The sequence below is a fragment of the Hemitrygon akajei genome, chromosome 8, assembly GCF_048418815.1.
Source record: "Hemitrygon akajei chromosome 8, sHemAka1.3, whole genome shotgun sequence".
NCBI lineage: Eukaryota > Metazoa > Chordata > Chondrichthyes > Myliobatiformes > Dasyatidae > Hemitrygon > Hemitrygon akajei.
In genome coordinates this window covers 154,996,913-155,023,584 of record NC_133131.1, presented here as the reverse complement: position 1 = coordinate 155,023,584, position 26,672 = coordinate 154,996,913, and the positions used below count along the sequence as shown (strand labels likewise).

Genomic DNA, 26,672 nt, shown 5'->3' with positions numbered 1-26,672 from the left:
GATAGATAGGTGGAGGAGTGGGCAGTGTTGAAGAAACAGAGATCCTGCAGTGAGACTTAGATAGCTTAGAGGAATGGGCAAAGAAGTGACAAATGAAATACAGTGTTGTAAAGTGTATGGTCGTGCACTTTGGTGGAAGAAGTAAATAGGCAGATTATTATTTAGATGGGAAGAGAATTCAAAATGCAGAGATGCAAAAGGACTTGGGTGTCTTTGTGCAGGATACCCTAAAGGATAACCTCCAGGTTGAGTTGGTGATGAAGAAGGCGAATGCAATGTCGGCATTCATTTCTAGAGGTATAGAATAGAGCAGGGATGTGATGTTGAGGCTCTATAAGGCACTTGTGAGACCACACTTGGAGTATTGTGTGCAGTTTTGGGCTCCTTATCTTAGAAAGGATATTCTGACAGTTGAAAGGGTTTAGAGAAGATTCACAAGATTGATTCCAGGAATGAAAGATCTACCATATGAGGAACATCTGGCAGCTCTTGGGCTGAATTCCCTGGAGTTCAGGAGAATGGGGGGTGGGGGTGGGATCTCATAGAAACATTCCGAATGTTAAAAAGCCTGAACAGATTAGATAATACAAAGTTATTTTGCATGGTGGGGAGTCTAGGACAAGAGGGCACGACTTCAGGATTGAAGGAAGTCCATTTAGAACAGAGATGCAGAGAAATTACTTTAGTCAGAGGGTGGCAAATCTGTGAAAGTTGTTGCCACAAGCGGCTGTGGAGGCCAAGTCATTGGGTGTATTTAAGGCAGAGATAGATAGGTTCTTGATTAGTCAGGGCATCAAAGGGTATAGGGTGAAGGCAGATGAGTGGGGATGACTAGAAGAATTGAATCAGCCCATCATGATTGAATGGTGGAGCAGACTCGATGGGCCAAATGGCCTACTTCTGCTCCTAAATCTTCAAAGATTCAGACGTACAATTTAATGTCAGAGAAATGTATACAATATACATCCTGAAATAATTTTTCTTCACAACTATCCATGAAAACAGAGGAGTGCCCCAAAGAATGAACGACAGTTAAGTGCCAGAACCCCAAGGTCCCCCCCCCCCCGCCTGTAAATGGTAGTGAACAATGATCCCTTCTCCCCCCACCAGCAAAAAAAAAGTATCGGCACTGCCACCAAGCATCCAAGCTTGAGCCAAGCAATAGCAAAGACAGAGACTTGCAGTTACCCCAAAGACTTCGTGTTGCTGGTTTATGATGTTAATAGTCTGTTACGTTGCTTTTTTCAAGCTTTGTGCCTGAAGATCACACAAATCCTGGGTCTCCAGGCACACAGCCATAGATATTTCGACTCCCCCAATGACACACGGGTTTCCTGTCGTGACACTGGCCCTCGATCCACCCATCTCCAGAGCCGCAAGATCCTAGGCTTCTGAATCCGAGCTGGACTCTTAGGCCGAGCCTTTGGTGTGCCAGACAATGGCTGGTTATGGAACCCATTGCCGCAAAGAACCGTATTCAGCAAGTAATTCCAGATCAGGGTCTTCAAAAGAACCCTGAAAGGGAAAAATAGAGACATTAAAGATGGAAATAGAGCTGTTTCTGAAGATGCAAGCAAAGGAGTCGCTGTTTGGCGGTATTAACCATCCCAAACTCCGCATTTTTGGCTTTTTGAACACTGATCAACAGAAAAAGACATTTTCCTGTCAAAGTGAAAACAGATCTCCACAGTGATCTAAATTAATTACAAAAATAAAGCACAAAATTATTGATACCATAAGTATTCACCCCCTTCAAGTTAATATTCAGTTGATGCACCTGTGGCAACAATTATAGCCTTGTGTGGATAGGTCTCTATCAGCTTTGCACATCTGGACACTGCAATTTTCCCCCATTCTTCTTTACAAAACTGCTCAAGCTCTGTCAGATTGCATGGGGATCATGTGGCCCTTGTCAAGTCCAGCCACAAATTCTCAATTGGATTGAGGTCTGGACTCTGACATTAACTGTGCTGTGTAGCTTTATGTTTGGGGTATTGTCTTGCTGTAAAACAGATCTTCTCCCATGTCGCAGTTTTCTTGCAAACTGCATCAAGTTTTCTTCAGTATTTCCCTATATTTTGTTGCATTCATTTTACCCTCTACCTTCACAAGCTTTCCAGGGCTTGTTGCAGCAAAGCATCCTACAGTACGATACAGCCACCAGCATGCTTTATGGTGGCGATGTGTCTTTGATGATATGTGGTGTTTGGCTTATGCCAAACATAGCATTTAGTCCAATGGCCAAGAAGTTCCAATTTTGGGTTTATCATACCATAGAACCTTCCAGCTGACTTCAGAGTCACAGAATCAGAATCAGACTATTATCACCAGAATGTGTCATGTAATTTGTTAACTTAGCAGCAGTAAAAATAAATAAGTAAGTAAAATAATTACAGTTATGTATATTGAATAGATTAAAAATCATGCAAAAACAGAAATAATTTTAAAAAGTGAGGTAGTGTTCATGGGTTCAATGTTTATTGAGGAATCAGATGGCGGGTGGAAGAAGCTGTTCCTGAATCGCTGAGTGTGTGCCTTCAGGCTTCTGTACCTCCTACTTGATGTTAACAATCAGAAAAGGGCATCCCTTGGGTGCTGGGGGTCCTTAATAATGGTTGCTGCCTTTCTAAGACACTGATCTTTGAAGATGTCCTGGATACTTTGTAGGCTAGTACCCAAGATGGACCGAACCAAATTTATGACCCTGTGTAGGAGCCTCTCCCCCCACCAGACAGTGATGCAGCCTGCCAGAATGCTCTCCATAGTACATCTACAGAAGTTTCTTTGAGTGTTTTTGTTGACATGCCAAATCTCTTCAAACTCCTAATGAAGTATAGTTGCTGTCTTGCCACCTTTATAGCTACATCAGTATGTTGGGACCAGGTTAGGTCTCGGAGATCTTGACACCCAGGAACATAAAACTGCTCTCTCCACTTCTGATCCCTCTATGAGGATTGGTATCTGTTCTTTCATCTTACCCTTCCTGAAGTCCACAGTCTGCTCTTTTGACTAACTGATGTTGAGTGCAAGGTTGTTGTGACACTACTCCATTAGTTGGCATATCTCACTCCTAAACACCCTCTCATCTCCATCTGAGGTTCTACCAACAATGGTTGTTTAATCACAAATTTACAGATGGTATTTGAGCTATGCCTAGCCACAGTCATGGGTAAGGAGAGAGTAGAGCATGCATTCTGACAAACTCTAGCTAAGATTTCATGTGAGTTTTTTTTAACAGTGGCTTTCTCTTTGCTACTATCCTTTCTCAGCCACTGAAGGTTGTAACTCCTCCAGAGTCCTCAGAGGTCCCTTGGTGACCTCCTTCATTAGTCCCCTTCTTGTGCGGTCACTCCGTTTTTGAAGACTGCTTGCTCTAGGCAGATTTACGGCTGTACCCTATTTTTGCCTTTTTCTTGATGATTGACTTGACTGTACTCCAAGCGATATTCATTGACTTGGAAATTTTCTTGTATCCATCTCCTGACTTGTGCTTTTCAATAACCTTTTTGCAAAGTTGCATGGAGTGGTCTTTTGTCTTCATGGTGTCCTTTTTGCAAGGATACTGACTCACAGTGGTTGGACCTTCCAGATACAGGTGTATTTTGAAACACTTTGACAGCACACAGGTTTATGTATAACTAGGACACCTTAACTAAATATGTGACTTCTAAAACCAATTGGCTGCACCAGTGATGATTTGGTGTGTCATATTAAAGGGGCTGAATACTTATGCAATCAGTTATTTCATGTTTTATATTTGTAATTAATGTAGATCACTTTGTGGAGATCTGTTTTCACTTTGACAGGAAAGAGTTTTTTTTCTGTTGATCTGTGTCAGAAAAAGCCACATGAAATCCACTGTGATTTTTTAGGCACTGTATCTGCAGCACATTTTGCAGATGTACGGTGCAGCCACAGGATCCAGCAACAGAAGAAGTAAATGTTTAGGATGATTGATGGAGTCCTCGAGTGCCAATCAAGCAGGCTGATTTATTCTAAATGACGTTGAGCTTTCTGTAAGTTATTGGAGATACATACCCCATCTGTTGCGAAATGGCTAAACTTTTACATGTTTTTAAAAAATCTGTAACAGTGTGTCATCGCAGAATTATGATTAGTAGAAGTATTAGTAGAAGGATTAGTAGAAGTATATGATACAGGTATTTTACAAAATAGTGTGAATACATTCCAGGTTGTGCTTACAGTAGAGTGCGTAATCATTTATAAACCGGGGTATAATAAAAATAAAAATCTTGCTGTATTACTGGAATGCTACATTGGCCATCTTAAAAATGCAGTCAGGATTATGACCTGCAGCTGACTTTCATGAAAGTAATATAAAGTAGTTTATAACTAGGCCGTAATGGGTCATATATAATTACAGAATAATTTATTGGCTTGGTTTTTTTGGGTGTAATTAAAAATGTTAATTTATGTTTCCAATTTCTGATATCAAGGACCTTGATCAGAATGTAGAATTCAAAAGTCTAAATCAATACAAACAAAAAGGAATAAAAGATACTCTGTATTCTGGGCATCGTCTGGAGTTAACATTTCAGGTTGCTGACCTTTTGCCAGAACTCAGTTGGAAGCCCAGTGAAAATGGTGAATCTTAATAAATTTTCAAACGTCAGGAAATTCAGTTCATTTTAACTGTTTGTGGAATATCAAATGCTGTGCATTTCAAGTTGTAAGGAAACCCTACATTTCATTTCAAAGAGGCTAAAAAGAAATCAGAAATAATTTCTTCTCAGAACATTCCAGTGTCAAAAGTTGGCATGCTTTGTGCTCATAATTCTCAAAGCAGAATTGGGCACTACTAACTCAAAATGAAGGCAAATAAATTCACATATCTGGGTGAAGGGCTTTTGGCCAGATTTTTGTGGAGATGGATGAACCAAGTTAGGTAAGGAGTTGAAAATAATGCTAATGGATTGCTAAAATGTATGGAGTTTCAATGAAAGACTGTCTTGCAAGCCATCCATACAGGTAATTTTCACATCAGTGTTTTGAGTTGGCACAAGGTAAAACAATAATAGAATTCAGAATATAGTATTATAGTTACAGAGAAAATATAATGATTAGTAGGCAGTAAGGTGCAATGTTGTAGTCAGATGCATTGTGAGATCAAGAGTCCATCCTATTGTATAAAGGGACCATTCTATAGCTTTATAGCAGTGGGATGGAAATTGTCTGTGAGCCTGTTGGTACATGCTTTCAGGCTTTTGTATCTCATTGTTTATTTGTTTTCCTTTAACAGCTCATTTATCTGTTATCATGAAAAATATCTTGAGATTTTGTCTTGACAATTTCCAGATGACAACCTCTAGACTACCTTTCACTAAGAAAAGAAAATATGCAGATACTGGAAATCCAAGCAACACACACAAAATGTTGGGGGAACTCAGCAGGCCAGGCAGCATCTATGGAAAAAAGTACAGTTGATGTTTCGGGCTGAGACCCTTTGGCAGAACTGGAGAAAAAGAGATAAGGAATGGATTTAAAAGGTGGGGGGAGGGGAGAAAGAAGCGCAGGGAGGTAGGTGAAACCAGGAGGAGGAGGGATTAAGTCAAGAGCTGGCAAGTTCATTCGTGAGAGAGATACAGGGCTGGAGAAGGGAGAGGCAAATAGGAGAGACAGAAGGTCCAAAACGTTGACTGTACTTTTTCCATAGATGCTGCCATTGGTTGATGTTTTGACATTTACCATGAATAAGGAATGTGTTCAGAAAAGCATAGATATCTATGATCACTTTAATATTTTTCAAAGTATGTTTGGACATTGCAATTTCATAATAACTTTTGAAAAGTGACTCTATCTATGTTTTCTCCTTCATTGTAGGTGGTTATTCAGCAGACCATGCAGTCATTAGAATATTCTGGAATGTCGTAGAAAATTTCACAAATGATGAAAAGCGGAAATTGCTTAAGTTTGTCACGAGTTGCTCTCGACCACCATTGTTGGGATTTAAGGTAAAGGTTCTGGACCTTCATGAATATCCTACATTTGCAAAAGAAATATATTGACCTTTTCATGAACTGATCCAGTTTCCATGTTTTAATCATTGAAGCAAAATGACAGGAATAACACATTTCTCTTCACAAGCTTAAGGAGACTTCCAAAATTTGTTGCTCTCCAATGAAGTTTCTTTAGCAAAGCTAAAGAGAAATAGAGATAGTGCAATTGTCATTTCACTGTTAAAGCATAAAGGAAGAGAAAGGCTAAATCAGATTTTGTAATTGAATGAATAATTAAATGATGGAAGGATTGAGTATTCAATCTGCTCTGCCATTTACTCAAATTTTGGCTAATCTGGCCTTGGCTTTGGCTTCACTTTGATTCATTTCCCTCTTACTTTTGACTCTGTATTGTCCTAATCTTTGTTTGCCTAAACTTGTACTTGTAGTAAGATTTGGCCTTTTCAACACTGGAGTTTGGAGAAGAAATTGCTCCTCACTTTTTCTAAAATGGGCCATCATCCTTACTTCGAAACTACACTTAACGTCTACTTTACTAAGCACCTTCTATACTCAACACATAGCTGCTGTAACCCATCCACTTCAAGGTTCGATGTCTTGTGTGTTCTGAAATGCTTCTCTGTGAGCTTGAACCAATTTGGCCATTCTGCTCTGACTTGTATTTAGTTCTGCATTTATCTTTAAATAAAATACGTGGTGCAATTATGACACTTGTCAATCCTCTATTGTCTATTGTCCTGATCTCGTCTGAAATAAGTATAATAATATAAAACTGACATCTATTAAAGCTTTGTCATTCCATCACGCTTTGACAATAATTGTAAAATGCATGCCAGCTCTTTTAGATATATCAAGTGCCGTGTCATCAATTATCTGTACTCTGCTATATCCAGTAGGATTCTACTTTTTCATGAATCACTTGACTGTTAATTGCAGTAACAGCATTTCAGCAAGTTGGTCTAATCTTCTGATGGTGCCAGTTGGCATTCACTTTAACTGTCAGTATGCTAATTAAGACAAAATGTAACTGTATAGCCAAGTATTTCTAAAATATAAAGTACTTGTGTATATCATGTCAGTACTTGACTATTCTAATATTTAAGGGCCGATCTGCAGAGCTCAGTTGTCCCTCATTTCCAACAATTGTTAGTGAACGAATCTTTAGGATTAAACTTAAGACACTGCAATCTAGAACCAAGGTCATCCTTATCTGAGCAGTAAAGCTGTAATAAGCAAATGCTGCATGCATGGAGAATGAGCTCCATGTTGAATTATAGGCTGTAACATCTGTAAGACATAGGTCCCCTACTGATCTGCCTCTACTGTATCGCACTTCCCTCCATCAGTAAAAGTTCACGGTGGAAAACATAGTCGACTTTCCATATCTTGGGAAATGCCTCCATGTGATGACATGCTATATAGCAGCACAAGATTTGAATGGGAGAAATTTTCAGGGGTTCCTACATCGGACTTATTAGCTACTTCAGAAAGCAGAAGACTGAAGTGGAAGGAAATCATCCTTGATCCCAAGGGATGGCTTAAGAAGAAGAAGGAAAAATCCATAGTGCTTTAGATTTCAGAGGAGGTGTTTGCTGACTTGAAGCTAATTAAGTTGCATAAATCTCCCAGGCCTGACAAGATGTTCCCTCACATCCTGTGGGAGGGAAGTGCAGAAACTACAGAGGTAGAGCAGAGATATTTAAATCGTCCTTAGCGACAGGTGAAGGACCAGAGGATTGGAGGGTAGCTGATGTTCTGCTGTTTAAGAAAGCCTCTAGAAATAAACCAGGAAGTTATAGGCTGGTGAGCCTGACATCAGTAGTGGGAAAGTTATTGGAAGGAATTCTAATGGACCAGATGTGAGTATTAGGATAGACAGGGAAATGTTAGGGGTAGGTTTGTGTCTAATTATTAATAGAATTTTTCAGGAAATTTACCAGGAACGTTGATGAAGTCGAGGCAATGGATGCTATCTATCGGACTTCGGCAAGGCATTTGACAAGGTCCTGCATGGGAGGTTGGTCAAGAGGGCTCAGTTGCTTGTCATTCAAGATGAAGTAGAAAATTGGATTAGACATTGGCTTTGTGGGAGGAGCCAGAGAGTGGTAGTAGATGGTTGCCTCTCTGATGGGAGGCCTGTGACTAGTGGAGTGCCACAGGGATTGGTGCTGGGTCCATTGTTGTTTGTCATCCATATCAATGATCTGAATGATAATGTGGTTACCTGGATCATCAAATTTGCGTAAGACCCAAGATTGGGGGTATAGTAGACAGGGTGGAAGACTATTGCAGCAAGATCTGGACTAGCTATAAAAGTGGGCTGAAAATGGCAGATGGAATTTAATGCAGGCAAGTGGGAGGTGTTGCTCTTTGGGAGGACCAACCAGGGTAGGTCTAATCAGTGAATGGTAGGGCACTGAGAAGTGCGGTAGAACAAAGCGATCTGGGAATACAGGGCTATAATTACGGTAATTCAAAGTGGTGCCACAGGTGGATAGGATCATAAAGGAAGTTTTTGGCACATTGCCCTCCCTAAATTGAATTATTGCGTGCAGGAGATGGGATGTTATGTTGAAGTTGTATAATATGTTACTGAGGCATAATATTGATTATTGTGTGCAGTTTTGGTCACCTGTCCACAGGGAAGATGTAAATAAGGTTGAAAGAGTACAGAGAAATTTTACAAGGATGTTATCGGTACTGGAGGACCTCAATTATGAGGAAAGACTGAATAGGTTAGGATTTTATTCCTTGGAATGTAGAAGATTAAGGGGAGATTTGGTAGAAGTATACAAAATTGTGAGGGATATACATAGGGTAAATGAAAGTAGGATTTTTCCACTGAGATTAAGTGGGACTACAACTAGAAGCTATGGGTTAAGGGTGAAAGGTTAAAAAGTTTAAGTGGAACATGAGGAGAAACCTCACTCAGGGTTGTAAGAGTATGGAGCGAGCTGACAGCATAACTCCTTGCGAGCTCGATTTCAGCTTTAAGTTTGGGTTGGTACATGGTGGGCTATGGTCTGGGTGCAGGTTGATGGGACTACGCAGTTTAAATGGTTTGGCACAGACTAGATGGGCTGAAGGGCCTGTTTCTGAGCTGTACTTTTCTATGACTTTTTGACTTGTTAAAGTATATTATGAGGCATGTGATATTTTAACCTGTATTTGTTGCATGTGCCCCTTTTTCCCCATAATAGAATTTCAGTAAATATTAATAGGTTAGTGTGAAGATTTTGTGCAAAGTCCACTTCCATTGATAAATTGTGCTCAGTAATTCAACTTAATTTGTAAGCTGTATAGCAATCAGCTGGTTACTGATTAGTCACTATCGACAGCAATCTGAGAAGAACAACTTAGAGCATCATGTAATAAAAAGTATTGTATTAAACAGTATTTTGTATAGAGCATAAATAATACTCCGAACATGATACAAACTTAATAAAACACTAATATTGAAATGGAGATCCTTAAAAGCTGCATGTATGAGCTATTATGACTATGGTCAAAAAGTGATTAAGTATTTATCACGTGTGCTTTGATAGTTTATGATATTTAAATAGAGGCTACTGTGTGCCTTTAACAATCTATCTCACTTTGCTTCTAGCAGATTCTGATGGTATGATTATGCTTGAACACTTGGTCTATTTCATAAAATTGCATTATATATTGCATTGTATATTCTGGTTAACACAAAACTTGTGTTTCATTTGGGGTGTGTGTGCCTTGCATCAGAATTACAGATGTTGAACTTTAATTGAAATGGAAACTATATAATATTAAAAATATTCCAGATGACTGGATGTTTCCAGTAAGTGAAACTCCTGGAAAAATGTGCCATTTCCAATAGTTCACTGGATTAAAGATTCAAAGTACATTTATTATCAAAATATTGTATGCAGTATACAACCCTGAGAATTGTCTTCCCACAGACAGCAACAAAATAAAAAATATCTTGGGATCCATTCAAAGGAAAACATCAACACCCCCTCCCTACCCACGCAAAAAAGAGCAAAAAACACAGAATTATTCATCACCAACCGAAAAAGTAATTGAGAGAGTTGAGGAGTATTCAGTTCAGCCTTGTTCAGTTCTGTTTAATCTAGCACTGTGTCGTACGTTATCTGCAGGCCACCCTGATCGAAATTGCACAAAATAACAACAAAAAAGGAGTGACCAGAAGCCAGGAACACATCACAACGTGGACTGCAGAGACCAATCCACAAACCACGTTGATTAAACCTTACCTAGGACCCAGGACTCCGATAGCAGTGAAGGACAGAGAGAAAATTCGACTGTAGGAACCTTCCCCTGGGAGCAACGAGCAAGAGGGAGAGAGAGACTGTCACAGGCAGACACCTCCCTCTAGCACAGCGAGCGAGAAGGAGGCTGGTAGACAGCGTTGAATACCTGCTCGACTTCCGGTCTTGCCTCAATGATTTCAATCTTCCCCAACACTTTAATTGGCGAGAAATAGAGTCAATCATGGGCTCGTGCCCCGTATCCAGGATTCTTGGCCTTGAGGCCACATGCTTCACTCAAAATCTCACCAAACACCCTTGGAGACAGCAAAGTGCCAGATCACTCAATCTGGCACTTTACCACACACCACCAAATGTAGATCACAGGCTCCAAAGGTAGCAGAACCACATGTGGGGGGGAAAAAAAGGATTTAAAAGAAGTGGAAGAAGTAAATTCATGCACAGACTGAAGGACGTTGTCCTTGGTTGTGTTGTTCGCTGGCGCCATCTTCTTCAAGAAAATGGTGTCAAATAGCAGCAGCAAGAAGGTGTTGGGTGCTCTTGATGATGGATGCTGCTCTGATGCAACAACGCTCTGTGTAGATGTCTTAAATGATGTGAAGGCCTTTACCCATGAGGACCTGGGCAGTCAAGGGCATTGCTGTTTCATACTAGTCAATATACTCTCCACCACACAACTATAGAAGTTTGTCGAAGTTTTAGGTGTCATGCCGAATCTTCACAGACTCCTAAGGAAAAAGAGGTGCTGCCATGCTTTCTTTACAATTGTACTTGCATGCTGGGCCCAGGAGGGGCTCTCTGAACTGATAACACCGATGAATTTAAAGTTGCTGACGCTATCCACCTCTGATCCTCCGATGAGGACCGGCTCACGGACCTCGATTTCCTCCTCCTGAAGTCAACAGTCAGCTCCTTGGACTTGCTGACATTGAGTAAGAGATTGTTATTGTATCGCCACTGAGCCAGATTCTCAATCTCCTTCTCGTATGCTGATTTGTCACTGCCTTTGATTTGGCCTACTACAGAGGTTTTGTCAACAAACTTAAAATATGGCATTAGAACCGTGCTTAGCCACACAGTCATAAGTGTAAAGCACACACCTGCAGTATAAGTAAAATAAATTGCATCTTTATACAATTATAATTTCTGTAGCATTATAAAAGCTTTATAAGGCCATAAGACATAGGAGCAAATAAGACCATTTGGCCCATTGAGTCTACACCATTCCATCATGGCTGATTTATTATCCCTCTAACCTCATTCTCCTGCCTCCTGCCTGTAGCCTTTGATGCCCTTTACTAGTCAATATCCTATCAAACACTGCTTTTTAAGACGAAATTTAAATAATCTCAATTGACAAGGGTGGGATTCAGACTTGGCACATGCAGAGCACATAGATAAGTAGTACGTAGCCTTAGGGCCGTCTGGTGGTGTAATGGCATCAGCACTGGATTTCGAGGTGGATGCTCCTGAGTTCGAATCTAGCTGGATCCCAACCTGGGCAGCAGCAGTATCTGTGTGGAAGAAAGGCCTGGCAATTTACTACTGTATCTTGCTACGAAAACCCTTTGGAGAACTAGAAACTCAAATTAGTTCACATTTTTAATTCAAAATTTACTGAAAATTCTTCTAAAATAACTTTGAGTTACCATATTCTTGGTAAATTTTGGATGAATTTTAATTACCACAATTTGGGGCAAGGTGTCCATGGGGCACAATATAATAATTTGCCCCATTACATATGTATGGCCATGATGATGACTCAATGGCACTCAACAACACAACCTTAACTGCTCAGCTACCTCATTGCATAAATGAGGTGTTTTGATAAGTCTGAGAGATTGTGAAATTTATGCCTCAATTAATTGGGTGAATAAATTTTGTTTTGTGTTCATTTTGGTCAGTCATCTTGTATCAATGTCCTCTAGTGCTCGAGATGAGTAAAGCTGTGTTAACCTTTTGTAACAGTGTAGTTCCTCATGTCCTGAAGGTGTTGCAGTCCTGGGTGAAATGCAGTGGCCTGTAAGAATCCTGGATCAACCTCATGCCTTCTGATAAATTGTGTTGTCAGAGGTCTTTTTACAATGTTTCTAAACTCACTGATTATAGACATTGAGAAATAGTTGATGTATATATAAAGTTATTTAAATTTTAAAATGTTTTTGAGGTAACTTTTAAGAAAATAAATAGATTAAGCCATTTGGCTCCAGTTCCCTTTTTAAGAAAGTTCAGCGCTAGATGTACCTGTCATAAGTCATATGTAATAGAACAAATTATTATATTGTGTCCAGGGTACACCTTGCCCCCAAGTCATGATCATTAAAATTCATCCATGATCTATCATAGATATGGTAACTCAGAAGTTGTTTTAGAAAAATTTTCAGTTAATTTTAAATGATAAATTGAACCAATTTGAGTTTGAAATGACTTGCCATGAATTGTTTTTGAACTTTTTACATTTTTACAAAGCCGTGCTCTGCCTTTCTTTCTCCAATTATTTATCAAGAGTATGATAACCTAGGACTGGGCTGTAAGTCTTTGCTATTGTCCTGTTACTGGTCTTCTAATTAATCCCACTGATCAATAAAACAGGATGAATTTGCCAGATAGTAATCACTTAATGCGTGAAGAATAAATAACTGCTATTAAGAAGCATTTGTCAAATCCCTTCCAAATAACTACCAGATAAAAGTGGCCAAATTGCCCTTATCTAATTTGTACAATTTGTTGACTGAGTTGATCCTTGTTAGACTTTACAGTTCTCGACCTTGATAGTGATTGGAAAGTTGGTTAGAAAATGGCTATTGTACAGGTAATACTATACGTTTAAGTGCTAAGCATATGTTTTTATTCTATATTTGTAATTGTCTTCTGGAATTGGGTTTGCAGAAAAAGATGTCCCTAGTAATCAGTATATCTCATTTGGTTTTGCTGAATAATCACATTTCAACAAGTTTAGAGTCTCAATTTCATCACAAATATAATTTGCAGGTATTTGGCATTTTCATGAAATTATTACCCAAGGCTCTAGTCTTCCTGTAAAATGGGAAAAAGATGTATTGTATTATTGGAAATACTTAAAATTACAGTAGACCCTAGTGTCAAGAAATGAGGACTGTATTTGGCAGTTAGTATGTTATTTTTCGTATTCCCTTATTCCCCTTAACCCTACCCAAGCTGAGATCAGTTAACTCAGCAGACAGCAAGCGTCCTGGTTAATGTTTGCTCATCCACATAAGTAGTTTTACTTTTGGTGGTACTTTGATCATGTGGGGAGGGAAATTGGTCTGTAACTTTGCACCAGAATATCACTATTGATATGAACATTGTTCTCCCATTGTCTGGCTTGGAGAAACAATAAATTTAGAACTCTTTGGTAAACTGTTGACCTGTCAGTAGACTTGGTTTATTGTGTATTATTCTAGCCTGTGCTTTTGTGGTGATAATTTTGCATCCTACCAATTCTCAGTTTGAAGTGAATTAACAAATGTATTTTCTAAGATGAATAGATGGCATCAGCAGACCATGCAAGAAAAAACCACTAGGAAGATGTGTAATATAACGAGACAGATTTATATATGCACAGGGGAAACTGCAGTGCCTAGAGTAATAAGTTGTGAATCTGAACACAATCTGCCAAGCGTATAAAGCTTCTAGGCCATCCATTTTTAGCTGTTAGTACCTTGCATTTATTTTCACCAGCCGTTTCATTGCTTGATAAGCATTCTGCTCAAAGGCTGCACTTTGACTTTGCCCTGTACTAATGCTGCCTTATCTTTAATTAAGTGCAATAAATGTCCAAAAATTCATTAGGAAAGAAATAGCACTGTCACCGCTAATCCATTTTAGAAGATGATTGAAATCTTTTTCAGAAAATCTTATGTTCCAGAATAAAACCTCCTGCAAGCAGTAATAGTTAACTAAGTCAGTAGGCAGATGAATGAATAGTTATGTTAGTTCTAAGTGGCATTTTACTACAGCCTTAAAGTGTTAAATTTCTGCTGAACTTTAGGATCAACAGTATTTATATTTCTACATTGTAAAGATTTCATAAATGGTTTTAAGATCTTTTACAAGAACTATGATATTCATGAGTTATACTGTAAAATTTAAAGACTGGAATGTTCCAGGATATTGTAGAAAATCCAGATCTTTAATCATTAGCATCTACTGTATAAAAAGAGTATATTTTTCTAGTTTGGAAATGGTTAATATGAAGGGGCATAATTTTAAGGTGATTCCAAAACTAAGAGGGGATGTCACGTAGGCTTTTTAAGTGCATGAACTGCATTGCCAGGGATGGTGGTAGAGGCAGATACATCAGGGACATTAAAGGGACTCTTAGGTAGACATTTGGATAAAAGTTAAGTGGAGGGCTATGGGGGAGGGAAGGATTAAGATTAAAAAGTTGGCACAACATTTTGGGCCAAAGGGCTGTACTGTGTGGTAGTTTTTTTTTTAATGTTCCAGATCAACTTGAAAGTGAATATTCTTGTACTGAATATTGCCTCCAACTGATAGTAGCTTTTTAAATATTTGGTACAAATTAGCAAATATTTGTAAAATACTCTTAGTTTAATAAATTAATGAAGAATGAAATAGTCTGGCATGGGTAATTGTGATGAGATTATTACTAAATAAGATTATGTAGTAGCAGCCATAACAGAACTGGTAAGGCGTTTTTAGATATCTTTTTCTTTTTTCTACAAATGGTATATGTTTTGAGGTTCCTTATGTTCTCAAATAAGCAAATTGTGAAATAATTCAATACTAATATTTAATTATAGTAACTGATGCTGCACAAGTGATTGTGCCTTGTCATTTCTTTTCTCAACTGACAGTTAAATTTTAGATGGAGCAAAGATTGTTTAAATTTTAAACATTGAGATTGAGAATATTTCTTTGTACTTGTAATTGAAAGTGTCTTCAATTTAAAGTTAATTAAAGGTGTTGAGGAATCAGTTTATGAAGATTTATTCAATTTTTTTAAAATTTAGAGTGCATTCTTTGTTATAAGCAATAGCTGGCAATGTCACATGGGCTGTCATTATGGGCTATCACATCTCCTGCTTTCTGGTGTCTTATTAATCAGGTGGTAGAACCACATTGCTCTCCAAACCAACTGTATTTCTGTTTATTTTTCCTTTTCCAGTACCTCAGATTTATCAAACAGTAAATTAAACCTTCAAGTGTGTTTCATTGGCTATTTGAGCTGAGCCCATTATGAGGATTTTGTGTTAGGGTGAAATTCATGAAGGAATGGATGTGCTTGATATGAGAGAAACTGAGTTGATGAGTAAATTGCTTCTTCGAATGTTGTGATTTTAAACAATTTTCTGAAATTTTCCATTAATCAAGAAGAAATCAATTTGTTTCTCTATGATATGCTATCATTTGAGCTTTTTATCGTTAATGCTAAGTTATATGGAGACATACAGGGAATTCAGGGAGCCACAAGTGATAGACACCTACCATCTGAAGAACAAACAAGCCTGTGTGCACTCTTTAAACCTTTTGAAGAACCAATCTCATGGTTGTACATAAGATAGTACAGGAAGTAAGAATTAAATCCATAACATTATAAACTAATCAGTACAACAATTAACATTTCTGAATTTGAGCTGACTTTCAAATTGGTGTTTCACTCTGTCATCCACTCATGTCAGTAAAAATCCTAGAGAGTCATTTCAAGCATAATGTTGGAGTGAACATGTCTTAGTTACCTTTTATCAATTCGGATGAAGGGTTATGGGCTTGTTTTCGAAGTATTTCTTTCCCCCTACATTGGAAGTATTCCTTCCATACATTGAGCATTTCCAGTATTTTGTATGGTTTTCCATCTTCATTATCCAATGTAATTTTGTTTTTGTTGTGGGTTCAGAATCTTTGAAGATTTTCCTCAACATGTCTCAATGAATTTAAGGCTAAACCATTTAGTTTCTGAAGCTTCCATAGTCAGAGAAGGACCAGATTGATTTTTTGTAAATATATTTTGCATGACATGGTGAGCTATATAGGTACACAATATCCAGAATGTTACTTACTATACAGGTTTTGAGAACATAAAATATTTTATCTTAAAACAATAATTTTCAATTCATCTTTTAATGATCTGAAGGTCAGGATAATTCAGGAATTAAATGCAATTTAGGATTCATTGAGATTGTGCTTATGCTGAGGTTACCATTGCATCCTCAAAGACATTCATTTAGAATGAAAAAAGAAACCTAAGTAATTGTAACTGAACAGAGCTGTTTTCTTTGTGGAATAGTCTAACTCTATTTTTACTTTGATTTTAGGAATTGTATCCAGCGTTTTGTATACACAATGGCGGGACTGACCTGGAGCGTTTACCCACAGCCAGTACTTGCATGAACCTTCTAAAACTTCCAGAGTTTTATGATGAAAGTCTTATGAAGAGTAAATTACTTTATGCAATTGAATCAGCAGCAGGCTTTGAGCTAAGTTGAAGTAAATATGAGACACTGACAGTTGAGAATGATGGATAGTGCTTACAACATGTACCAACAATCAAAGTTCTCACAAAGGGAATGAAATGAGTTGTGTAGAATCAAATGGGTTTTAATAAAGTGAACTGCAAAGATGAAGCTTCTTCTAATCATATATTTGTAGCTCAGATGGATGTATGATCAAAAGGTACTTTGGGCGTTTCTACTGTTAAGATTGAGGCTATGATGCTCTGGGCCTGTGCTGTATGGCGTTAACCAAAGATTCAGCCAATGTTATATGGTAATTAAAACAGGCAATAAAGCAAGCCATAATAATGGAAGATATTTGCATTTAAAATAGGCTTTTCTTCATTAGAAGCCTATTTTTATATGGCAGTTTGTGGCTAATGGTTTTTTTTTAAACTTCATACTGGTTACTTGCATTTAAAGCACATAAACCATGTAACTGCTGCATTTTACTTTTTAAAAAGTTGCACATTTCTTACAGTCTGTTTTAAATCACAATTATGTCCCAATATGGAACCTGATAAAACATAGTGGCAATTTACAGCCTAGATTAAGATTGTATGGCGTGACATTATATTAATTATATGGCCTTTCTGCATAACTGTGGTGAGAGTTCTGAATAAGAAGCATTAAGTGAATGAGATATTATGTGGACAGATTACTTAATCACAATAGAATTCAGCTTGCTCATATAAATAATTCTGTTAGGCCATGGTATATGTGTTTAAGACAGAATTTAGTCAGCAGTTTCTGTAAACAGAGATGTGAATACATGTTTTATCTGCATCTGTGAATACTATTGTTTTTGTTCTGTATCTGTACAGTTTTCTCTTGTGTATTAAACCTCTGTACTATCAAAATAGTCCTTATTGTTAAGAGTTGTAACTTTAACAACTATTAAAATTTGAATAATAGAGCTGATGTGTCATTTTGTACATTTCTGTTAGGAAAGATTACTGAGAATTGCATGGAAAACCACGGTTTAAGTAAACGAATGAAAACATTCCATTATTTTCCTTTAACGTGAAGATCCTAACACTTCAAACACTAATTGTTAATTACCAATTTCCATATAAATTTTTGACTGCCTTTTATTCAATAAATGTTTTTATGGGGTAAAAAGAAAGCTCAAGATAGTCTTTGTCAATACTCCAGAGCTCTGAGAGAGAGTGCCTAAGGTTGTTTATTGCACAAGTATACTCAGTTCAAAATAATTTAATCCTACATAATAAACTTTTCTAAAATAGTCTGAAGATTTAACATGTCAATCAATAGTTTGTTATTTGATACATTAAGCCACAACATTCTGATGCTAGGAACCTATTTTAATATGTCTGTTATTAAAATATTTGCAAAATAATCTCTCAGAAAACTTAACCTATGTATATCAAATTAAAAGAATATTTAAAAATTTATTTTATGCCAATACATTCCATATCCAATGTAGATCTCTCAGCTGGAACCTTATTGTGAACTCCCTTTAAAATTCAGTGCTTGAATCCAAATGTTTAATGTGTTGAGTCAAGTTATTTTGTACTGTCAGCTACAGGAAGTTCCTACATCATCTTGCAATGAAGAATCAGTAAATTAGCATGAGTCACTGAAACCAATTATTAATGGAACAAATGCACAAAATGATAGAACAGTCACAGATTTTATCTGAAGCTGTTGTAGCACAGTGACAGTCAGTTTAGCATACTGTTATCTTTCCAATGGGGACAAGTATTTGCGAAACAAAGTGGAGAAGTATAGTCAATTAATTGACCGCAATGCAAAATACAACAAAATTAGTAGTTACGCTTGTAACAGTTCCACGCTTTTGAATTTGCCCATAAGATTTAAATTCATTTAGTTTGTTCGTAATTGCTTTTGAAAAGATGGTGTGCTGCCATCAAACCTCCCCCCCCCCCCACCCCCCACCCCCCAATTTTAAACTTATTCCATTGCACTACTAAGTAAGAGGTTATAACATTCTGATCTGGAAAGATTGAGAGATGATATTTCCAGGATAGATTGATGTGTGATTTGGATGGATTTAGCAGTTGTATTTTCATGTGCCGCCTTCATTTGTACTTAAAGGTACTTACGGTGAAGTGCTAAGGGGAATAGTGGAAGAAATATTGGCAAGTTGTTGCAGTGCATTTTGTATATGTTAGACACCAACCATAGTGCACTTTTGATGGACGTGGTGCATTATTAGGATGATGGATGTGCTCCCATTTGGTAGTTTCGATGGTTCGTGGCATGCATAGTACAGATCTGTTCCTTGGAGATTGTGGAAATTCAGCAGTTAGGCAATGAGTCAATTGCAGCAAGATATCCAGAATAACCTGATTCTGTAGCTTCACTATTTGTATTGTTGATCTAATTTGAGAACGTTGGGTAATGTTAGTGCTGGAGTCTGCAAAGCTTGTACTGCTGAATGCCATGAGGATTGAGGGATCAGGGAAAGGAGAAGGGTGATAGTCAAATCATCATACACAACAGAAACAAGCTCTCCACCTTACTCATCCATATTCACCCCACTTATCTACATTAGTTTTATATTCTTCTATGCCTTGGTTTTCATGTATCTACCCACGTGCCTCTTTAGATGTTACTGTTGTTGCTCTACCATGCAGTTCATTCCAGATACCAACTACTTTGTATGAAAAATGTACACTCCAGAACTTTATCCTCTCCCTCTCACTTTAAGTCTATGACCTTCAGTTTATATGGCACTGCTATGGGAAACATAGTCCCCTATTATCATCTCTTAGCCTACTCTGCTCCAGAAAAAACAGACCCAACCTATCCAATCTCTCCAGATTTACCTAGCGATAGAGTGTGGAGGAGGTCCTTCTGGTCCTTCGAGCCATGCTGTTCAGCAACCCCAATTTAATCTTAATGCAATCACATAACAATTTACAATGGCCAATCAAGCTACCCAGTAAGTCTTTGGACTGTGGAAGGAAACTGGAGCACTCAGGGAAAACCCACACATTCCATGAGGAGGGTGGATAAAACATGACAGGATACACAAGCTCTCCTATGGCACCCAATAATCCAAGCCCTCTGGTCCTGGCAATATCTCATCCAACTTAACCACAGCTTTCTTACAGTGGATCAACTGGAATTGTACACAGTATTCCAAGTGTAGTCTTATCAATGAGTTGTTCAGGTGTAACATGATATCTTTAGACCTGTACTCAATGCCTCAACAAAAAATAGAATGCCATGTGCCTTTTCCACTCTGTTGCTAGTCTCCAGGAACTATGCACTTGTACCCTGTCTCTTTACAGTACAACACTCTTCAGGGCTCTAACATTCATTGTGTGTTCTGCTCTGGTTTAACTTCCCTAAATGCATCACATCACATATGACTGAGTTAAATTTCATCAGCCATTCTTTTGTCCACTTCCAGCTGATCAATATTTTGACTTTAGATATCCTCTTTTACTCTCCACTATAGTAACAAATCTGGTGTCATCTGTCAATTTACTGATCATGCTACCAAATCATTAATAAGACTCAGCACCAATCCTTGAGGTCCAGCACAGGTTACAGGTCTCCAACCTGAAAAGCAAACGTCGTTTATCACCATCTAGATTCGTGTCTCAAAGCCAATCTATCTATTTGGATAGCTTGTTGTATTCACACTTTATGGACTAGCCTACTGTACATAACCTTGCTAATGTACATACAGCAGCTACCACCCTACCCTTGTCTATTCTCTTGATCACCTCTTCAAAAAAAAGTTCAACGTTAGAGTGGTTGTTCAATTTGAGCACCTCAGGACTTGAACTTCAATAGCAAGTGGATCTCCAGCTTCATTCATGGTTTCTGGTTGGGGATACTTCTCTGGTACACAGTCCTCTCTGCACATTTGCTGCTGAAGTTTGTGATGGCAGTGGCATACTCATTTAGATTCCGCTGAGTCCTTAAATTATTTACCAGCCTGCAGACTTGGAGTTGTTGTATAGAAGCTCAACTATTTTGTCAAACAGAACTGTCCCACCATATCTATAACATCTTCTTATGTAGCATGGTGAAAAATTCTGATCATCTTTCAAGCTATTGCAACAGTTTATAATAAAAGTTGTTATTGTAATATCTCTTCAAAAGCGTTTTGTGCTGTTAACGAAGACTTTGGCAGTGTTTGCCCTCTAGTGGTGTGCATGTCATGAAGCATTTTTTCAGGGATAAAAAAATGTTTCAGATTTCAATCCAATGGTATCAAAGGTTTTCAAAATAACAACAAACCCCATTTTGTGAAGTGTAACTGTTTAAAAGTAACACATTTTAGAATTGACAGACTATCATAATAAAATAACAAGGAAAAGGTCTTGTGTAGCATTCTATCTCAACTTTGCTTCAGTGTTTCACAGGCAGAAAATTACTTTCTGAAGCACAGATGCTATTGCTACATAGTTTGTATCCAAACTGCATGTAATTCCAGATAAACGAGCACTAGACATATTCTGTCCCAGCATTTTGTGAATAGAGACAGGCTGTGAGTTAAAGGAAATGAATTGCCCCTCTTCTGAATCTCTATGGGGTGCAACTACTTGCCAAGCATTAATTCACAGGGAACTAACAACCTTGGTTTCACCAAAATATCATTCACAAACCCAGTGGAAATGTTAATGTTCATATTGAATCGAGTACAACCCCCTCTTCAGCTTCTCAAAATGCTGAGAAACCCAGAACTCTTCCCATCAACGTAATTATTTAAAGATATATTTTCAGGATCAGTGTGTGAATAGCAGTGCCAGCTTTTAATATTGCCCTTTGCCTTATTTCCCTTCAGAACATGGAGGTGAGCTACCTTCTTCAACTGCTGCAGGCTTTCTGTAATGGTAATCCCAATTCTTTTGGGCAGGGTGTTCTAGGAATTAGACCCGGTGCTGTGCAAGAATGGCAAAACATGTCAATGGTGCACAGCTTGATGTCTTGATGGAGAATCGACGGATATTGGTGCTCCTACTTACAAGTTGCTCTTGCCCTTCTTAATGATTGAGAATAAAGATTTGAGAGGCTCTTTCAGAATAGCTTGGGTGAGTAACTGCGAATCTCGAGTAACACACATAAAAATATGGAAGAATTTAAAATGTCGACTGTTTATTCCCCTCCATAGATACTGCATGACTTGCTGAACCCCTCCAGCATTCTGTGGGTGTTTTGTAAATGATTCAAACCACAGACACGCATTGCTACTGGTGCAGGGAATGTCTCCCGGGTGTGGTTCGTGCAAAGTTAATCAAGTGGGCTATTTTGTTCACTCATCCAATCACACTCCTGATTTTGTAGATGATTTGTTACTATTTATGAGGAATGAAGAGTATTGCAAGCGCGGGTTGCTATAATTTCTGAACATAGTGCATCTAAAAGTAAATTTCAAAGTGGCTTGGTTTGACACCAGCAAAGAAATTAAGATTAACATAAATCAAAGGTTCCTGACCTGGGGTCCACAGACCTCTTGGTTAATGATAGGAATCTGTGGCATTAAAAAGGTTGGGAACCTGATATAAATGGTGGCTAACAATCAGTGCAGACTTGGTATATCTGTGCTATAATATGATTCCATAATCTTTCAGTGCTCTTTGGATATAGGGATGGTGCAGGGTGAAAACTGTTCAAAAAAGGGGGTAGAAATATGCCTGGCAACTACAGTCGAGTCAATTTAATCTAAGTAATGGGAGAATTTTTAAGAAACATTGATCCAGTACAGAATTAATTGTCACATGGAAGGAAATGTATTAATTGAGACAAGCCAGCATAGATTTGTTAAAACCTAATCATGATTAACCAATTTGATTTTTTTTTGATGAGGTAAGGAATAGAGTTGATGAGGGTAATGTAGTCACTATGGTGACCGTGGGCTTCCAGAAGGCATTTGATAAAGTGCCACGCAACAGTATTATTAGCAGTGTTGACGCACATGGCTGAAAAGGGACATTAATGGCATGGCTATGAAGCTGGCTAAATAATAAAGTCAGGGTGAACAATGCTAGAGTTATTGCTTTTTATGTTCTACATTTATGACTTGGACTAAGGCTGCAATCCATGATTTCTAATTTTGCCAATGATACAAACTATGACAGTATTGTGAAGACTTGTCTGTGGAGGCAAAGCTGTTGGGTATATTCACAAGTCAGTCAAGTTGAGGTTGATAGACTCTTGATAATAAGGGTGTCAAAGATTATGGAGAGAAGCCAGGAGAATGAAGTTGAGAGGAAAATAAATCAGCCGTGATTAAATGGCAGAACAGACCAGATAGGCCAAATGGCCCGACTCTGCTCCTATGTCTTATGGTGAACTATGAAGAAGGAAGTGTAGAGATAAACAGGCTGATACAATGTGCAGCTGATTGACAGGTAAAGTTTAACATGAGAAATAGTTCCTGAGAAGTAAGCATTGTCCAGGGTCTATTATGAACACTTATTGTCAGAGAATGGTATTTTACAGCTTGGCCAGGTTGACAGAAAACCTTTGACTTGCAGATAGATATTGAATGTAGGCTCATCTTCCTCTGGATTTCTGACTGTTTTAATGTGGAGAAGTATGAGGAGATGCATTGTGGTAGGAGGAATGAGGAAAGGCAATATAAAAGATACTATTCTCAAAGGTGCAGACACAGAGGGATCTGAGAACCTTTGCCACATTAAGAAACCATGGAGCAGAAATTCCTATGAGTCAATTTTGCTGTATTTCTCATGGAGGATTGAGCCTATTCTTTCTTTGTCTGTCTGACAATCTCTTCCTGTGCAAGAGCTTGATATAAAACATCCTTGTTGGAGGTCTGATATTGTGCATGCAAGTGGCCGCAACAGCCAAGATCTCTGAGTGGAGATTCCGCTTCGTATTACCAAACTGACAATGTTCCATAGAAACATAGAAAACCTACAACACAATACAGGCCCTTTGGCCCACAATGCTGAGCCGAACATGTACTTACTCTGGAAATTACCTAGGGTTACCCATACCCTCTATTTTTCTAAGCTCCATGTATCTATCCAAGAGTCTCTTAAAAGACCCTATTGTTTCCGCCTCCACCATCGCCGACAGCCCATTCTACGCACCTCACCACTCTCTGAGTAAAAAACTTACCCCTGACATCTCAACTGTACCTACTTCCAAGCACCTTAAAACTGTGCCCTCTTGTGTTAGCCATTTTAGTCTTGGGAAAAAGCCTCTGACTATCCACATGATCAATGCCTCTCATCATCTTAACACCTCTATCAGGTCACCTCTCATCCTCTGTCGCTCCAAGGAGAAAAGGCCAAGTTCACTCAACCTATTCTCATAAACCATGCTCCCCATCCAGGCAACATGTTTGTAAATCTCCTCTGCACCCTTTCTATAGTTTCCACATCCTTCCTGTAATGAGGTGACCAGAACTAAGCACAGTACTCCAAGTGGAGACTGACCATGGTCCTTTATAGCTGTAACATTACCTCTCGGCTCTTGAACTCAATCCTACGGTTGATGAAGGCCAATACACCATATGTCTTCTTAACCACAGAGTCAACCTGAACATCAGCTTTGAGTGTCCTATGGACTCGGACCCCAAGATCCCTCTGATCCTCCACGCTGCCAACAGTCTGACCATTAATACTATATTCTGCCTTCATATTTGACCTACCAAAATGAACCGCCTCACACTTACCTGGGTTGAATTCCATCGGCCACTCCTCAGCCCAGTTTTGCATCCTATTGATGTCCCGCTGTAATCTCTGACAGCCCTCCACACTATCCACAACACCCTCAACTTTTGTCATCAGAAAATTTATTAACCCATCCCTCCACTTCCTCGTCCAGGTCATTTATAAAAATCACGATGAGAAGGGGTCCGAGAACAGATCCCTGAGGCACACCACTGCTGACTGACCTCCATGCAGAATATGACCCTTCTACAACCACTCTTTGCCTTCTGTGGGCAAGCCAATTCTAGATTCACAAAACAAGGTCCCTTTGGATCCCATGCCTCCTTACTTTCTCAATAAACCTTGCATGCCTTGCTGAAATCCATATACACTACATATAACCATATAACAATTGCAGGACGGAAACAGGCCATCTCGGCCCTTCTAGTCCATGCCGAACGCTCATTCTCACCTAGTCCCACTGACCTGCACTCAGCTCACAACCTTCCATTCCTTTCCTGTCCATATACCTATCCAATTTTGCTTTAAATGACAATACCGAACCTGCCTCTACCACTTCTACTGGAAGCTCATTCCACACAGCTACCACTCTCTGAGTAAAGAAATTCCCCTTCGTGTTACCCTTAAACTTTTGCCCCCTAAGTCTCAACTCATGTCCTCTTGTTTGAATCTCCCCTACCCTCAATGGAAAAAGCCTATCCACGTCAACTCTATCTATCCCCCTCATAATTTTAAATACCTCTATCAAGTCCACCCTCAACCTTCTACACTCCAAAGAATAAAGACCTAACTTGTTCAATCTTTCCCTGTAACTTAGGTGCTGAAACCCAGGAAACATTCTAGTAAATCTTCTCTGTACTCTTTCTATTTTGTTGACATCTTTCCTATAATTCGGTACATCTACTGCTTTACCTTCATCAATGTGTTTAGTCACATCTTCAAAATATTCAATCAGGCTTGTAAGGCACGACCTACCTTTGACAAAGCCATGCTGACTATTCCTAATCAAATATTCATAAATCCTGCCTCTCCGGATCTTCTCCATCAACTTACCAACCACTGAAGTAAGACTCACTGGTCTATAATTTCTTGGGCTACCTCTACTCCCTTTCTTGAATAAGGGAACAACATCTGCAACCCTCCAATCCTCCGGAACCTCTCCTGTCCCCATTGATGATGCAAAGATCATTGCCAGAGGTTCAGCAATCTCCCCCCTTCCCTCCCACAGTAGGCTGGGGTATATCTCGTCTGGACCCAGTGACATATCCAACTTGATGCTTTCCAAAAGCTCAGGCACATCCTCTTTCTTAATGTCTATATACTCAAGCTTTTCAGTCCACTGTAAGTCATCCCTACAATCGTCAAGGTCCTTTTCCATTGTGAATACTGAAGTAAAGTAATTATTAAGTACCTCCACTACGTCCTCCGGTTCCTTACACACTTTTTCACTGTCATACTTGATTGGTCCTATTCTCTCACGTCTTATTCTCTTGTTCTTCACATGCTTGTAGAATGCATGGGATTTTCCTTAATCCTGCTCGCCGAGGCCTTCTCATGGCCCCTTTTGGCTCTCCTAATTTCATTCTTAAGCTCTTTCCCACTGGCCTTATAATTTTCTCTATCATTACCTAGTTTTTTTGAACTTTTCATAAGCTTTTCTTTTCTTCTTGACTAGATTTTCTACAGCTTTTATACACCATGGTTCCTGTACCCTTCCATCCCTTCCCAGTCTCATTGAAATGTACGTATGCAGAACACCACTCAAATATCCCCTGAACATTTGCCATATTTCTGCTGTACATTTCCCTGAGAACATCTGCTCCCAAGTTCCTGCCTGATAGCTTCATATTTCCCCTTACACCAATTAAATGCTTTCCTGACTTGTCTGCTCCTATCCCTCTCCAATGCTATGGTAAAGGAGATAGAATTGTGATTACCATCTCCAAAATGCTCTCCCACTGAGTCCTGACAACTGACCAGGTTCATTTCCCAGTACCAGATCAAGTACGGCCTCTCCTCTTGTAGGCTTATCTACATATTGCATCAGAAAACCTTCTTGAACACACCTAACAAACTCCACCCCATCTAAACCCCTTGCTCTAGGGAGATGCCAATCAATATTGGGGAAATTAAGATCTCCCATCCCGATAACCCTGCTATTATTACACCATTCTGTGTTGGTAATCTCCAACTTCTAGCAATCTCTCCCCTATTTTCTCACTTTCCCTTTGTTTTCCCTCATTCCTGTGCCTCCACATCCCTTTTCTTCTCCTCTCTCACCTCATGGCCTGTCCATCATCTCCCTCTGGT

The 26,672-nt window shown here is 38.8% G+C and overlaps 1 protein-coding gene across 2 annotated transcripts in view; it reads left to right on the top strand.

Annotated features, from left to right (window-relative positions):
* ube3c (ubiquitin protein ligase E3C) overlaps positions 1 to 17,632 on the top strand; it is a 161,992-nt gene extending 144,360 nt beyond the window's left edge. For both annotated transcript variants that reach the window (XM_073054880.1, XM_073054879.1), the window contains 2 exons: positions 5,842 to 5,972; positions 16,540 to 17,632. In XM_073054880.1, the coding sequence (XP_072910981.1) occupies positions 5,842 to 5,972; positions 16,540 to 16,710 (302 nt within the window). In that variant the 3' untranslated portion in view covers positions 16,711 to 17,632. The remainder of the gene's footprint in view (positions 1 to 5,841; positions 5,973 to 16,539) is intronic.
* The last annotated feature ends 9,040 nt before the right edge of the window (positions 17,633 to 26,672 follow it).